Genomic DNA, 15,354 nt, shown 5'->3' on the forward strand with positions numbered 1-15,354 from the left:
TTGCAAGCTAAGCAAACACCTCAGACTTTGCACAGGTTTGCTACCCTGATGCTTATTTGAGGGGTTCCAGCAAACCTTACTGACTGCCCCCAAGCACCAAATGAGCACAAAAGTAGAGAAAACGTGCCAAAGGCTAGTAAGATGAGGCATTAAGAAGATGATGTCGACCAAAGGGAATCTTAATCTTGACACAGTTATTGTCTGAAAGGGTATGTGTATAGTGTCTCTCCGGACAGAGGAACAAAGGAAGTTAGGGCTTCGGACACAGCAGGGAGGGCTCTGGCAAGAATATCCAGGATGGTGGCCGCATACCGAGTACCAGCTGAGTGCCAGTCCCCCCACCCCCGGCCCTCGATCCCTTTAACTCCTGGCAGTGACCTTACACCAGAGGCATCATCAGACTCAATTTACACATGTGGAAAACTGAGGCTCACGGAGGTCAAGCGAGGTGATTTGTTCCCCAGCTACTTTTACAATAAGGCCAAGTCTCAGTATAGGCTCTGGGTTCTCGGACCCCACCAAGCCCCACAGCTGAGGGGTAGTGGGATGGAGGGAAGTCAGTCCTGCTCTCTCTCCACCAAGCCGCCTTTCCAAGCCCCAAACTGTGGAACGGGGAGTAGGAATGTGAGATGCTGCTAATAATAGCATCAGTAGCTAGAATTTCTTGTAGGCTTGCTGTGTGACAGCTACTCCGTCAGCGTGGGAGGTCGGTATTAATACTCCCGTTTCAGAGATGAGGACACCAAGGTCCCGAGAAGTGAAGCTATAAGTGGCTGAGATGGACAAGCCAGGCTGACTCCAAAGCTCAGCTCTGAGGCCCTGTGCTAGACAGAAGCCAAGTGGACAGGATCCGAGGGGGACATGGGAGAAGCCAGGTAGACCGGAGACACGGGCCAGGTGTCAAAGCTGGAGAATCATAAATCAAGACTTCTCTAGGCAGGCACCAGCGTTAGAGCTGGAAGGCTCCCCCCATCCCCAAGCTCTCTGGACATACGGAGCAGGGAACTGAAACTCAGGGAGGTGCAGTGTCTCATCTGAGGTCACAGAGCAGAAGTAGGGCAGTGGGGAGGGGAGATGGGACAAAGTTGGGCCTCCAAACCCAGTTGCTTTGCACTGTGAAGTCCTCGGTCCTTCCGCCAAAGCCCAGCTGATCTCCAGATCCAAGGCTGAGACACCTGTGTTGTGGGTTTGGGATCAAAGCCTCAGCATTGGGGTCTGAACTTATAAAGGCAGAAATAGGGACTGGGGCCTATGAACAGAACTCAAGATCAGAGAACAATGATGTAGGACTCAACACAGAGCCCCAGACCACCGGAACCAAGGGTCTGACGGAGCCTCTCACGCAGGGTTTTCTGACTCCTTCAGTTTTCTGCGGAAGCGCCGCAGACAGACAGTGGGCTGGTGCTAAGTCTGATTCTAAGAATCCATCCCACAAATGGCTGTGCATCTGTACACAAAATGTACGCCCAACGGCAGCATGGCAGTACGGCTCCCAGTGGGAACAAAGACTGAAACAGCCTAATTTGGGACAGGTTAAAAAGATTATTGATGTCATCGAAGACTCCTAGGCAACTCCTAAAATAACAAGTTCTATCGGATATATTAAGAGGAAAAGGAAAAAAAAAAAAAACACCTAGCTACAGATTGTATGTGCATTGACGTTTCTGGAAGGATGTGGTCTCCGAGGAAAAAAAGGGGGTGCGTGGAGCGGAAGGAGCCTGGCTTTCCACTCCTCACCCCATGTGCTCTTTGAAATCTGTTTTATGTAGGTTTGTATTAACTTCAGTGTCTCCTCCAATGTGATAAATTTTTTTAATTAAAAATTTTAATATTAATTATGAAAATATTCTTAAAATTTGAAGCAGAATATTTAAGTGTGTATAGAAATGTGAATGGTCAGAAAGAGCCAGAGCAATCCTAAAGAAATTGGAGGACTGAGCCTCTGGGGTATTGCTACTTAATTTAAAGCTACGGTATTTGAGGGGCGCCTGGGTGGCTCAGTGGGTTGGGCCTCTGCCTTCGGCTCAGGTCACGATCTCAGAGTCCTGGGATTGAGCCCCACATCGGGCTCTCTGCTCTGGCGCGGAGCCTGCTTCCCCCTCTCTCTCTCTGCCTGCCTCTCTGCCTGCTTGTGATTTCTATCTGTCAAATAAATAAATAAAATGTTAAAAAAAAAAAAAAAGCTACGGTATTTGAGACAATGTGGTGTTAGTGCAAAGACAGACAAACCGACAATAGAATAGAAAGCTTGGCGGAGGTTGGGGGAGTGCCTGGCTCAGTCGGAAGAGCCTGTGACTCTTGATCTCAGGGTCATGAGTTCGAGTCCCACACTGGGCATAGAGATTATTAAAAATAAAATCTCAAACAAAACAAAAACCGTGACATAAATGTGTCCTGTCCCCCTACCTCACATGGTACATCAGGAGGATGGTAGATCTCACTGTAAAAGGTACAACGATTAAGTTTTTCAAAAACAAATAGAAGGCTGTCTTTGTGACCTTGGGGTAGGCAAAGGATTCTTATTCTAAAAGCATTAATCAAAAAGGAAAAAAAATCACGGATAAAATGGACTTTAGTAAAATTAGAAATCTTTTCATTGAAAGACTGAGGGTGCAGAAGCAAGGCACAAGGTATTTGCAGGACAAACATCCAGTGAGAACTTATATCCAGAATATATAAATAACTCATAAATCGGTAAAAAGATCCCATGTCCCAATTTTTAATTAAAAAAAAAAATTCTCAAACAGGGGACTTCCAAAAGAAGAGTATCAAATGGCCAATAATATGGAAAAGGTGGTCGATGTCCCTATTAGGGAAATATAAATGAGGACCACAATGTGAATGGTCTGGGTGTCATCCAGGTACCAAGCTTGGGGTGGCCAGGAGGACCAGACGGCAAGAGCAGAGGGCCTGGCCGGGCACTGAGACATCGGCCATGGTGGGTTCTGGTTTATCTGGGATGCGAGCTCGGGAAGGTATGCCTTCAGTGCTGGGAGGCCAGGTGGCTTTTCTACCTCATGTGATCCTCCCACAGCCCTTCGAGGTGGGATTAGGAGACTCATTTTACAGATGAAGGTTTAGGCCAGCTGAAGTGGCGGGGGGCAAAGTCAGGAGGAGAGCAAGGTCCGACCAGCCACAGGTTCACCCAAGAGGAAGATGAGACATCCCAGCATGGGGAAAACAATCACGGGGACCACGGAGTGTTCTGGGAAACCTTTACAGGAGGGAGCAGGGCTGGAGGTTGAGGGAAGGCCCCACACAGCCTTGCCTCCATTGGCCTTCTTTTGGACCTTAGCTTCCTTGTGGGGCCTCTGTCAATCTTGGGCCCAGCCAACCTTTCAGCTCCAGACCAGTGAGCTTCACCACAGAGACAGCCTTACCCTTCCCCCATCTCGGGCCTCCCCCTGCACCCTCACTCCCAGCCTCTCTGCCAGCCTCAACACCCACATGAGCTTCCCCTCCCTCCTCCTACAGCCCCAGCAAGCTCACGCCTCACTTCCCGATCTGGAACACCTCTCTGGATCTCTTCTCACATCTAGAGAGGACACTGCCCCTTCCAGCTCAACGCCCTCCAAGGGCTCAGGGAAAGGATAAGTGCACTCTCCAGAGACCCCCCCCAACAGCCCCACAGCCGCCGGGCCACCCCCATCACAGCACTTACCACCCCCTGTGCTTGCTAGGTGCCAGGCACTGTTCTAGGCCCCAGGGACAGAGCGAGGGTAAAAAGGCAGAGTCTGACCGCCTCTTGTCCCAGGCACCCAGTTAGTCTCACGCCAGAATCCCCCCATGCCCAATGCAGGCCCAGCCCAGTTTTCTGATGTCAGAAAACATCAGTGAACGAATGGGTATGTCCAGCTCTGCAGACGAAGCCACTGCTTCCACATCTGGTCTGACAAACATCTCCTAAACCCCTGTTCTCAAAGCTCATGCTTCTAGGCATGTCCAGCCCTTCCTTCTCCATGCACCCAACTCCTACACAGCTTCTAAAACCCTGGCTAATGCTACCTCCTTTGTGAAGGCCTCTTCGAACTCTTCTAAAGCTGAGTCAGTCTCTCCTTTCTAGGTGGGGAGGGGTTCCCTCATAACCTGTGTTGGAATGGTTGTGTCCAGGTCGATCTCCTCCATCAGAATGGCATCCCCTCTCCCAGTGCCACTCAAGAGTAAGGAGACCACAGACTGACTAGTCACGTACATCCAGAATTTGTGTTAGGCCTGGTGCACAGCGAGCGGCTTCAGTAAATTTTGTGGAATGAATGAATTAATGAATGAATGAATCCATCCATCCATCCATCCATCCATCCATCCATCCAAAGAGCAATGAATCTCGGGAAGAGAACCACACTGTCTTATGGGCTTTAGGGCAAAGGGGAGACAGGTATGAGGAGGGGATGAAGCCTCCAGGATCATGGCTCAACTCTTCTGACATCCTGTCCCTGACCTCTGTCCCTGCTCCCCACCAAGGACTTCATCTCTCTTGGACCCTGGAAGCTTCTGGGTCTGGCCACACTGCCACAGGCGCGGAGGCGTGACTTCTCCCAGCCAGCCCAGCCTGGCCCACTGGGGAGGCTGTTATGAGGCGTCTGGTTTCCCGTCTGCAGGCCATCTGGGCCTCCCCAGCAGGCTCACTGGCCCTTCTCCAGAGGGACACGAGGTCCTCATTAGACTGGGAGTTCCCTGGGGACGGAGAGAACAGCTCCGCACCGCATGGCTCGAGGGGGCCGCTGGGATCCTGTGGCACCTGTAGCAACCCTCTCGAACTCAGCCCTGGCAGCTGGGAGCAGCTTACACACTCGCTGAGGGCCTTGCACAGACAGCGGAGGCCAGCATGCCAGGCACTTGGCTGCTCTACAGTGCATGGCTGCCTGGCACCCCAGCCTCCAGGCCCAGCGGCTCTGGGCCGCCTCCTGCTCACTGGGGCCTGTGTGTCACCCCCTGTCCTGACCTCCTGGTGGCCTGCTGTGCCTGGCACGAGGCAGCAGTGTGCAGGGGGGAGGCCACAGTCTCTGAGCATGTCCCTCGATTCTAACCAGGATTCGCCCTGTGACCTGTTTCCTCACCTTCAAAATGAGGAAAGTAAGACAAGCCTCATGGAACGGCTGACAGGTCTGAAAAGCAGCGCCTGGGAAGGGCCTGGCACAGGGGATGGTGCAGGGTGGGGAGCTCCGTACACACTCGCTGACGCACAAAGGCCCCTTCGTCTCTGGTCTGCTGACCGCAGGAACAGCATGCACAGGGGTTCCTGAACCATGTCCCTGGCTGGTGCTCAAGTTCAAGTACAAAGGATCGCAGGCGCAGAGCACAGCGGATCCAGCTCAGGCTCTGGAGCCTCAGGGACATGACCCCTGCTCTGGCTCTGCCATGTCTTCACTGTGGGACCACTGGCAAGACACCTCGCCTCTCAGAACCCTGCTTTCCACAACTTCAAGATGGACATGAAGTTGTCACGTGTCAACACCCTCAAGCGGCCAGTGTGGCAAAATGACCATGCCAGTGATGGTGATTTTGGGGGGCCTCCTCTGGGCCAGACACTGGGGGCGGCACCCAGCCACACACTGTGTGGCCCCATGGACTCCCCATGACACCCACCATGTGACAGCCAGCTGCCAAAGCCTATGCTCTCCCCTCTTGCAGGGGCAACAAATCTGGTGACACCCTGGCCACAGTCAGGAGTTGCTGGGTGCATGGGTCACATTCCCTGCTGCTCTGCGTGCTGCCTGGGCCGAGGCAACCCCCTCGCTGGGACTGGGTTGGGGTGTCACTCAGGAAAGGGCCGTCCCTGCCGAGGGCCACTCACCAGAATGGTTGTGACCACCAGCGTCTTGTTGGCCAGCGTCTGCGACAGGTTGATGTCCAGGGTGGTGGCGTTCATGGCCAGGGTCCGGTTAGAGTACCATACCCCGATCTGGGGCAGAGAAGCTGCCATGAGCATGAGGCCAGCCTGAAGATGCCTCAGCCCCCTGGGTTGCCCCCACCCCACCGGGACTCCGGAGGTCCCCTGGCCTGCTCACCTCGCGGTGGCCCTGCCGGGATTTCTCAAGGATGCGCAGGGTATAGTTGGTCCTCTGCCCTTTGCTGTTGAACTCGACCCGCCCAGTCAGCCCGTCATACTCTACCTAGCAGGGCGGGAGGCGGGCAGAGGGGGGTGGCAGGGGCCCGGAGGTACAAGCAGGAGAGACCCAGAGGGGAGGAGATGGAGAAGGAAGAGACAGACAAGAGAGGGAGAGGGACCAAGGAAGACCACAGTTAAAAGAGAAAGACAACTCCCAGCAAAAGAAAGAAGGTGGGACAAAGAAGCCAGGAGAGGGCAGTGCAGACGGGCAGAGGAAGGCCGGGAGGAGAGAGGCCACAGAAAGGAGGAGGAAGAGGCCCAGAGAAAGCAGGCGGTGGGGGGGGTTGGTAGCAGGGGAGAGGGCAGAGGGGCCACAGGGTGGACACAGTGAGCCTCCCAGCCTGAGGCGGACGGCCCTGCCCCCTCGGCCCTCCCCGCTCCCGGCTCACCATGCGGAGGTAGTTCATGAGGCTGGTCCCGTGGGGCCAAATGTTGGCCGACGTACAGGCCAACGGCTTCACGCCGATCTCCTGGCTGCGGTTCAGCTCCCGGACGGCGCTCACCACCACGTGCACGGCGTCAAACATCAGGGCTGCCGACAACTGGGGGGAGGGCGGGGGAGGCAGAATGGCAGAGAGGCAGCTCAGCCAGGGCACCCCGCAGCCCTCAGACAATGCCCATCTCTCCAGGAACGTGGAACCAGGCAGGCAGGCAGTGAGGACGGGTCTCGGGGCGGTGGCGGGGGGTGCCTTTCTCAGGGAATCAGATGTCTATGGGGAAAAAGCTCGTGCTGCCCACGTGTCTGGGGGAGTCTTGCGGCCTATCTCTCTGAGTCATGCGGCCACACGCCTGTTTGTGGGAAGGGGAAGTCAGAGAGGGTTGGCCTGGATGGCCAGCCGGGTCACCTCCACGGGGAGATGTCCGTGGGCCTGAGGGCACGTCCTGCCATTTGTGTCCATATGGCTGATGCGGGCACGGGAAGAGGGCCACAGCCTGATGCTCATGTATGCAGACGGGACACACACGCCTGTCTGTCTGCACACAGCGTGGGTGTGGCATCTAGGAGGCAGGCATGTTTTGGAGCCTGGGCCTGCGCAGCAGAAAGCTCCAAGCTGGAAGCCTGGCTCTCCTATTTCCACCTCAGTTTCCTTCCCTGTAAAATGGGAATGATTGTACTCTCTGCCTCCATCACGTTCTAGCATGGGGATCAAACAGGATAACACGCACACGGGCTCAATACCGCCCACGCTGTGGCTGACGACCCGTGGTGTGTGCGTTCGTGTGTACAAGAGAGTACGTCTCTGCCGGGTCGGTGGGAGGGTCTGAATGGCTGTGTTGTGGAGACAGGTGCACACAAATGCACCTCTGCCCAGGTAGGTCCATGATGTCCAATGGCCTGGCTCCATGTGTGTGTGTGTGTGTGTGTGTGTGTGTATGCAGGAGCAGCATCTCGGGGCCTTGGCAGATAACTACGTGTCTGGGAACAAACACACGTAGGTATGCGTCTTTGGTATGCTTGCCTTTATTCAACATGTATTATTGGATGCCTACCCTAAACCAGGCTGATTTCAGTGCTGGGAATACAATGGTGAACAAAGAAAGAAAGCCCTGCCATCCTGGGACAGTCTATTAACTTGTATCTATGCCTAAGCAAAATATAGAACAACTCCTGTGGTGATTAGATATGCAAGGACAGGAGTTAGGGAGAAAAATTCAGTAGGGAGGGGAGCTAAAACACTGAGCAGTTTTTTTTTTTTTTTCAGATGGGGGACCAAGGAAGGTCTTATAACTAAGAGAACGTTGGAGTGCTGACTTGGCAATGAGGGAGAGTCGCTAGTTCTCTGGGGAAGTACAAAGTAGTGGGAGGAGCGAGTGCAAAGGCCCTGGGGTGGTGTGTGCTGGGGCCACACAGGAGGGTGTGTGGAGGAGGCCAGTGTGGCTGGGGAGCATGGGAGATGGCATGGGAGGTCTCATAGCATGTACTCAGAAAGCGAGTGAGGGTGCCAGAGGGTTCTGAGCACCATCTGCTCGAGGTCTGAAGGGACCCACAGAAGTGTTTGTGTGCCTGGGGGGAAGGCAAGTGCTCACCGCAGGACCCGGGTAGGTGCTGGCTTCACAGTTCTCCCTCCAGGACATGTTGAGGCTGCGCACAAACTCGGGGTAGAAGGGATGTGAGGTGTTGAACATGGAGAAGCCCAGGATGTTGGAGGTGTCCTCCACAATCCCGTCCAGGTGCAGGATGGGGAAGTCCTGGGACCCAGAGGAAGGCATGAGGCCTGGGGCCGGGCCCTAGGCAGGCCAGACACCACGGGAGGGGCAGGGGGACCAGAGGAGCTTGATGGGGTACGCACCATGGTGGTGAGGATGTACTTGTAAAACGCTGAGGTCATTCCCAGCTCTGAGGCCTGGAGAACACAGGGCGGTGCGGACACAGTGGGAGAGGCAAAGAGCCATGGGCCGAGCCGAGGAGACGCCGAGAGAGGGAGAGAGATTTAGAGACAGGCCTAGTGAAGACACCCGTGGGAGACGCAGTAAGAGACACCCCGAGGCAGAGACAGGGGGAAGAAGACGCATGGGGGCAGAGGGAGACCTCAGTCCCTGCTGTCGCACTGTGTGGACTGGTGCCCCAGGTGAGATGGAGGTCTCCGCAGAGGAGAGAAGGGCACCCTCAGATGCCCGCACCCCTCTTTAGGGCACTTACAAGACTGCCTTCTGGAGACAGGCAGGCAGAGGGATGCCTTAGAAACAGGGCAGGCTGGGAGGATACCCTGAACCTTAACCTTCTCCCCGCACTGCCCCAAAGCCGAGTGTGGGCGGCTCCCATGTGGGGCTCAGCCTTCTCATGGGCCAGATAAGTCACCCCTCCTTCTTCACAGTCCTCAAGAAGAACAAAACGAGAAGGCCTCTCCTTACCAGGGGTGTGGGAACGCTGTCCCTGCTATGGTCATTAGAACAGTAAATGGTGTCAGCCCGCATTGCCTGAGTGGCAGGTACTGTCATTGTGAGGGTTGGGGACGTGCAGGTTTGAGAGCAAAGTGACCACTGGTCACTCGGCTATGGGACCCCAGCCCAGGCCTGCCTGCCTCCCTCCCAAGCCCGAAATCCTTTCTCTAAGCCTTCCTGCCTCAAAGGCCCTATGGATTCTGTCCACACATCTTCCTGCATGCTATGATCAGCAGTGACATATGGTTTTAATTAAAAAAAAAAAAAAAAAAAACTAGAGAAAAATAAATAATACAGATTGGATTATGAGGATGAATTAAGAGCGGGAAAGCAATGGGTGATGAACGAATATAGGTCACCTCTGGCGGGCATGAGGCAGGCCTGCAGGGGCAGGTCCCAGCACTATACCCCGCCTGGGTACCCCTGAGCCAGCCCATTTCCTCTCCCCGCCCCAGAACCCCAGCTCCTTTGGCCACAAAATGATTATCACACCCACCCAGCAGGGTAGGTGGGAGCCAAATTCAAGTGCCTCCATGCGGCAGGACAAGCACTTAGTGAAGATCACGGGGAGCTCCCATCGCAGCAACCCACCGAGGCAGCCAGTGTGCAGAGAGAGAGGAGGGGACTCTCCAGGGCCCGACTAGAGGTGCAACCAGGAAGCAGCAAGCTAATCATCTGTGCGTGGGAAGTGGGTCTCCACGCCCCATGGGACCACTGAGGCACGTGGGCATGGGGTGACTTGCTCTGTGATGCCACATTTTTGCCCCGACTCTGCAGGGAATCAGGGACGGGGGACCCACCTTACGGAGGATGAGGTGGGAGATGGACGCATTGGCGTCAATGATGATGGTGGACACCTTGTCGTCGCGGATCTCCTTGAGCAGCGGTGTGGGGTCCTGGCTGTCATCCAGCATCCTCACCGACAGCGTCTCCTTGGAGATGAGGAAGCCACGCACCAGCTCCTCCAACCGCAACAGGCCTGGGGAAGCCAGAGGGCCCGGGTCAGAGTCCATGGCAAGTGCCCGGCATAGGGGAGCCTGGGAGAGGACGAGGGCTGCACTGCCCAGAGCATGGTGGCTCTCTAGGGGGTACTAGGCCCCGGGACCCCGTGCTCAACCTCCTGGCGACTGTCTCCTGCCACCTTTCTGCCTCCTAGAATGTGTGACAGGGATTTCACAGTTCGCTTGTGCAAGCCACATTCCACTCCTGTCATGCAAGCCACCACCAGCCTGCCTGGGGCTCAGGCCTGAACCCTGATGGCAACCCAGCCTCCCTGCTCCCGCTCTCTCTCACCCACACCCAACATGCCAGGCTCCACCTGCAGAACAAGGCAGAGCCCACGGTGCAGGGGTGGAGGGAGGGGGCACCTGAACCACAGCCTTCTCTCAGCCCTTCCGACAGCCACACCTGCCCCAAGGCTATCCCTGAAGGGCAGCCACAAGCGAGTGAAGCCAAGGTGTGCCTCCTCCTATGCAAACCCTCTCATGGTTTCTGGTCCTTCAGAGTAGAAGCCCAAGTCCTTAGCCTCTGGGCCCCACTCCCCCTGTCCCCCCTCTCCCCATCTGGTGCACACATCCCCATCCTGTGGCCCCCAACCTGTGGCCTCCGTGCTAGCTGCTCCCTCTTCTCCCAGATGGCTGCACAGCTCCCTCCTTCACCTCCCACAGATCTTTACCCCCATGTCACCTCCTCAAAGTGGGGGTCACTATTCCACTTCGCATCACACCCCCAATCCGTCACCCTCTTCTGCTTGTCAGTAGGACTTACTACTTCCTAGTTCCTCCCATGAGGAAGCCAGGGTACCCGGCCTGGCCAGCGCATGCACTGCTGTCTCCAGTACCAAGAACAATGTCGGGGTCGTGGCAGGCATTCAGTAAATGCCTTTGGAAAGACAAATTTCTCCTGGAGAACATGGACCCCTCTCTCTCCGCCTGCACACCTGTAAATCCACCAGCTCACCGGACATCTCCCCTTCATGGCCACAGAGATGCCTCGACCTGATTGCGCCCTCTTTCTTGGGCAGAACCCGGTCACCACCGGTGCCAGCACCCTCTCCCTTTCCCCTCAGGACTCTCCTCAAACCCCTCCAGGCCGCTCCAGCCCGTAGCCACACCAGAGACCTAACCAGCACTGCCGGGCCCTGCCTGTCCCTGGCCTGCCAGCCACAGCCCGCGGCCGTCTCCATCTGGGGCCAGAGCTCTTTCTGTGACACACACCCAGTGTGTTCCCGGCCCCGCCCCATGTGGGAACCTTCCAGGCTGACACAAGGCCCTGCGTGATACTGCCTCCTGCACGTGCTGCTTCATGGCTCCCACACATGGGCACTGGGCTCACTGGGAACTTCCTTGAGCCTCTCACAGGGGCCACACACCCCTGGGCCCTCGGCCTCTGCCCGGCCACACACCCCACCTCTCCCTGACCCCCAACACCTCCCCAACCTTCAGGTCCCGCTCAGAGGCCCCCTTCTCGGTGACCCGGGCTCTGAGCCTTCTGGACCCGGGTGGGATTCCCTTCTCTGTGCTCCGACAGCACCCCACAGGACCACTGATGGTGCTCGGCTGCCATGGTCCCCTGCTGGCCCTGGAGTGACCTCAGGGACCACACCCAGTGTGCACCTACCAGGGCCTAGCAGGAGTCTTGCACGTGGGTGCCCATCAGTAGCTGAGGACCAGATGATCTCTTTAGGGCGGTGGTGGGGGTTCTGGGTCCCTGAGGGGGGAAGGATGGTAGGGGACTAGGGGAGCTTGTGCCGTGTGGGAGACCAGTGCTCTTGGGCAGGGGAACTGGGGGGAATAAAAACAAAACATCCAGCTCTCCCTCACATTCGGCCTTGGCACAGATGAGGCTGGCCGAGGGGTAGTTGAAGGACTTGAGGATGCGGGAGACCGCCAGGCTGACGTCCTCGTTACTGGGGTACAGGCTGACAGACGCGAAGCGCAGGTACTGCAGGCGGGGCGTCTCCTCAGGACCCACTTTGATGTGGGGGATCTGGACAAAGAAGGAGCCTTTGCTTCTGCCCTGTTGCCCCCTGCCTCCATCCGGCCTCGCCTCCCAGGCACCCACCCCTGCCCTGCCCCACGCTCGGCTTACCTCCTTCTCCCCACAGATATGGCTCACGGTGGAGGCAGACGCAGGGCTGGAGGAGGGCCCCAGGACGGACACGACTCCCTTGGGAAGGATCTGACACACTGCGAGGGGTGGGGAGTGACAGATGGCGGTCAGGGGCCCTCCTCCCTGTCCTCACCTGGCCCAGAAGCACTCCTGATGCTTGGAGCGGCCCGATCCCCCCTTGGCCCCCCCCAGACCCCAAGGCCCAATCCCTGACCCCACCCACTGCATCGAACAAATAGAGAGATGGGGAGAAATGGCAAGAGCAGTGGGTCAGACCAAGGAAGAAACAACGGAAGGACAAAGAGGAAAGAGCAGGGGCCTCCTGGCTGCAAAGCTGGTGCCTGCTTCCCCAGCCTCTCTCTTACTCCTCCTTTCTAACCATGCTGCAACCTGGGGTACATCCCACAGCCCCTCTACCCCAAACCCACAGCCAAGGCCCCTTCTCTGCCCCACATCCCAAACATGGTTCTTCTCTTGCATTCATTCACTCTTCTTTTTTCTGATTTCTTTCCCCTTAAATACATACGCTTCTCAACACTAGGAAGTAGGAGTTGTTCCTTTTGTCTGCCTGGTACCCCTTCCCATGGCAGAACCCTAATTTTCCTCAGGGAACCATAGGTTTCCCAGGATTGGCCAGCACCCAGTCCAGTACCAGAACCATGCTGTCCTGGCCACAGTGATTAGTGCAGAGACAGGGACAGGCTCAAACCAGGCCATCGAGAGCCTTCCCCAGGTTTCTGCTACAATTATGACTAAGTGTGCTATCCTGGTAAGATAGAAGTTTTGAGCTGTTGGGCCGGGATATTAGTGAAAGTGTTCCTGAAAATGAAACCAACTTAGACGAGATTAGGGCCCATAGACAAAGACACAGAGATTCCTGGAACATCATTAAAGTTCCTGGATCAAGCCATGCCTGAAACAACCCTGGGACATCATTTGAGTACCTGGATCTAATCATGCCTGAAAGAAACAATCCTGGGATATCATTTCAGTACCTAGATCAAGCCATGCCTGAAATTAGTCCCTAGGCCTTCTAGTGTCATGAGCTGATAAGTTCTCTTTTTCCCTTAAAGCAGCTCGAGTGGGGCTTCTGCCACATCCAACTAAAAGCCTCATAACTAAATCCCTTACCTTCTTCCAAACTTGATTCTTCTGTGCCTTCCATATTGGTAAGGCCACATTTGCACAAAGCAAATGCTTGGAACAATCCTTGCCTTCAATCCTTCTCTCAATAGGCAAATTAGTCAACAAGTCTTGTCTCTTTTTTGTCCTCATATTTTCTCACATCTGTCTCCTTCTCTTTGACCCCCTCCTCCCCTGCCCTACTTTAGGGCTCTCATCTCAGGCATGCAACAGCCTCCTCACTAATCACCCAAATCTAGCCTCCAGATTCACCTTCCAGAAGCCCAGCTCCCTAGCCTAAACTCATCAATGGCTCCCATCTGCCTAGAGGTGAGGATGGCGCCTTTTAGCCTGCCACTGCAGGCCTCCTTGAAACTGATCCGCCCAACAGCCCAGCCTCACCTCCTATTGCTCCGTCATACTTCAGCCCAAGAGTCTCTCACAATCCCTCCAAACATGTCCTAAGTCCAGGTAGTTGGGACAGGTGCAACCCCACACCCTATTCCTCGGCTCCATATACCCACCTCCTCTGCTCCAGCTTCAGAGTATACGCATATGCCTGGAACACCATCTGCTTCCTTACTCTCCATCCCAGCTTCTCCCAGTTTGTGTTCTGTGCCGCACCAGTCGGAAAAGTACAAGAAACACTGTACCCCATTCTTCCTCTCACTGATTTGAAACATGCATGAATATAACAAAGGCTCTGATAAGGCCTGTAAGAAATCAGCCACTCGAAATCAGCCACTCTAAAACACACTGAAGACAGCATCTCCTGAGGATGTACAAACCCAGCATGTTTGTTCAAGAGATACCTATTAACATTCACTTGATCTGTTAGGATGCGACAAATACTTATGCACCCCTACTATGTGGCTACAGGGCATACTTCGAGCAATCCCACTCCTTCTATATCCTGCTCAACTTTCAGAGCTCAGACCTTTTGCTGTCCCTACCCCTGAGGTCCCCTGGCCTCGGTGGCCATGCCCATCATTACTCAGCTCTGGGGGCTATGTCCCTGGCCAGCTTATCTTTCAAATGAGGTCTTCAGCTCCTATAGGGTGGGGGTGGGGCTGGCGCTCTCCCCACCCAACCATGCCCCAAAGCACCATCTCTGGGAAGGGGAAGGCAGAGCAGACAAGGAAGGAAGGAGCAGGTGGAGCTAGAAAGCAAGCAAGCAAGCTGAGAAACAGACTGAGGGCTACCAGCCTGCCCTGCCTCACCCCACGCCCCCGTGGCCCTGCTCACTGGTGTCCGTGGTCTCGTACTGGCTGTCCCGCTGAAGCTCAAAGATGTCTACTTCCACGCGGGCCTTGGCTGGGACCTCAATGATCCCGTTGATCTGCTCCCGGGCCAGAGCCAGGGCCAGACGCTCACCGCGGCCACACACTGTCTGGTCGTCCAGGATTGCAGCTGAGGGGACACAGGGGTTGGGGACCAGATTCCTGGGTCCTGAGAGAGGGTGGGGTCCTACACCCCTGGGCTCTGAGGTGGGGGTGGGGATGCAGACAGAGGGGTCTAGGCTCCTGGATCTAGGGTTGGACAGAGCTGGGGTTCTGGACTGCTGGGTCCAGGAGGAAGACGATGGGAGCTGCTGTTCCTTGTTGCTGAGGGAAGCTGAGACCTAAAGCCCAGATTCCTGGGTCCTGAGGGACTGGCCTGCTCAGGAGGGTCTCTGCGGGGGCAGGGCAGGGGCTGTAGGGCCTCACCCATGCGCAGTGATGAGAGCACCTGGCAGCTGGGGCTGGCGAAGGCAACAATCAGCAGCAGCAGCAGCTCAGCCGGCATCTTCCTCCCCTCCTCATGGGGACGCAGCTGCCGCGGCCCCCCACTTGCCACCTGCAGGGAGCCCCCGCCCATGGGGGAGACTGCTGACATGGGGGGGGCCTCAGAGCCCTTTGGAAGACTGCGAGACGGGGCGGTGACCACAGACCCCGGGACATTGTGAGTGAGCTCTGAAGGGCCCTGCCCTTGTCAGAAGCTGACAATACAGAGGGCATTGCTACGAAGGAAATTCAGGCTCTGAGAGCACTACCAGTGAAGAGCTCCCAGCGCTGAGTGGGACAGGCACTGCAGGAGGACATTCACAGCTACCAAAATGGGAGGGATCTCAGGTAAGAGCAAATTCCAAG

The 15,354-nt window shown here is 55.9% G+C and overlaps 1 protein-coding gene across 3 annotated transcripts in view; it reads right to left on the reverse strand.

The window, feature by feature from the left end:
• The window catches only part of GRIK5 (glutamate ionotropic receptor kainate type subunit 5), a 52,819-nt gene that overhangs the window by 34,070 nt on the left and 3,395 nt on the right, over window positions 1–15,354 (reverse strand). For 2 of the 3 annotated variants that reach the window (XM_032849630.1, XM_032849629.1), the window contains exons 2-11: window positions 14,932–15,061; window positions 14,471–14,635; window positions 12,083–12,180; window positions 11,815–11,980; window positions 9,793–9,971; window positions 8,401–8,454; window positions 8,138–8,299; window positions 6,499–6,651; window positions 6,009–6,113; window positions 5,795–5,902 (exon numbers count right to left, since the gene is read on the reverse strand). In XM_032849630.1, coding sequence (XP_032705521.1) covers window positions 5,795–5,902; window positions 6,009–6,113; window positions 6,499–6,651; window positions 8,138–8,299; window positions 8,401–8,454; window positions 9,793–9,971; window positions 11,815–11,980; window positions 12,083–12,180; window positions 14,471–14,635; window positions 14,932–15,010 — 1,269 coding nt within the window. In that variant the 5' untranslated portion in view covers window positions 15,011–15,061. The remainder of the gene's footprint in view (window positions 1–5,794; window positions 5,903–6,008; window positions 6,114–6,498; window positions 6,652–8,137; window positions 8,300–8,400; window positions 8,455–9,792; window positions 9,972–11,814; window positions 11,981–12,082; window positions 12,181–14,470; window positions 14,636–14,931; window positions 15,062–15,354) is intronic. The other variant, XM_032849631.1, reaches the window with a different exon arrangement.

Source organism: Lontra canadensis, unplaced genomic scaffold, assembly GCF_010015895.1.
Source record: "Lontra canadensis isolate GAN:19392208 unplaced genomic scaffold, GSC_riverotter_1.0 scaffold235, whole genome shotgun sequence".
Lineage (NCBI taxonomy): Eukaryota > Metazoa > Chordata > Mammalia > Carnivora > Mustelidae > Lontra > Lontra canadensis.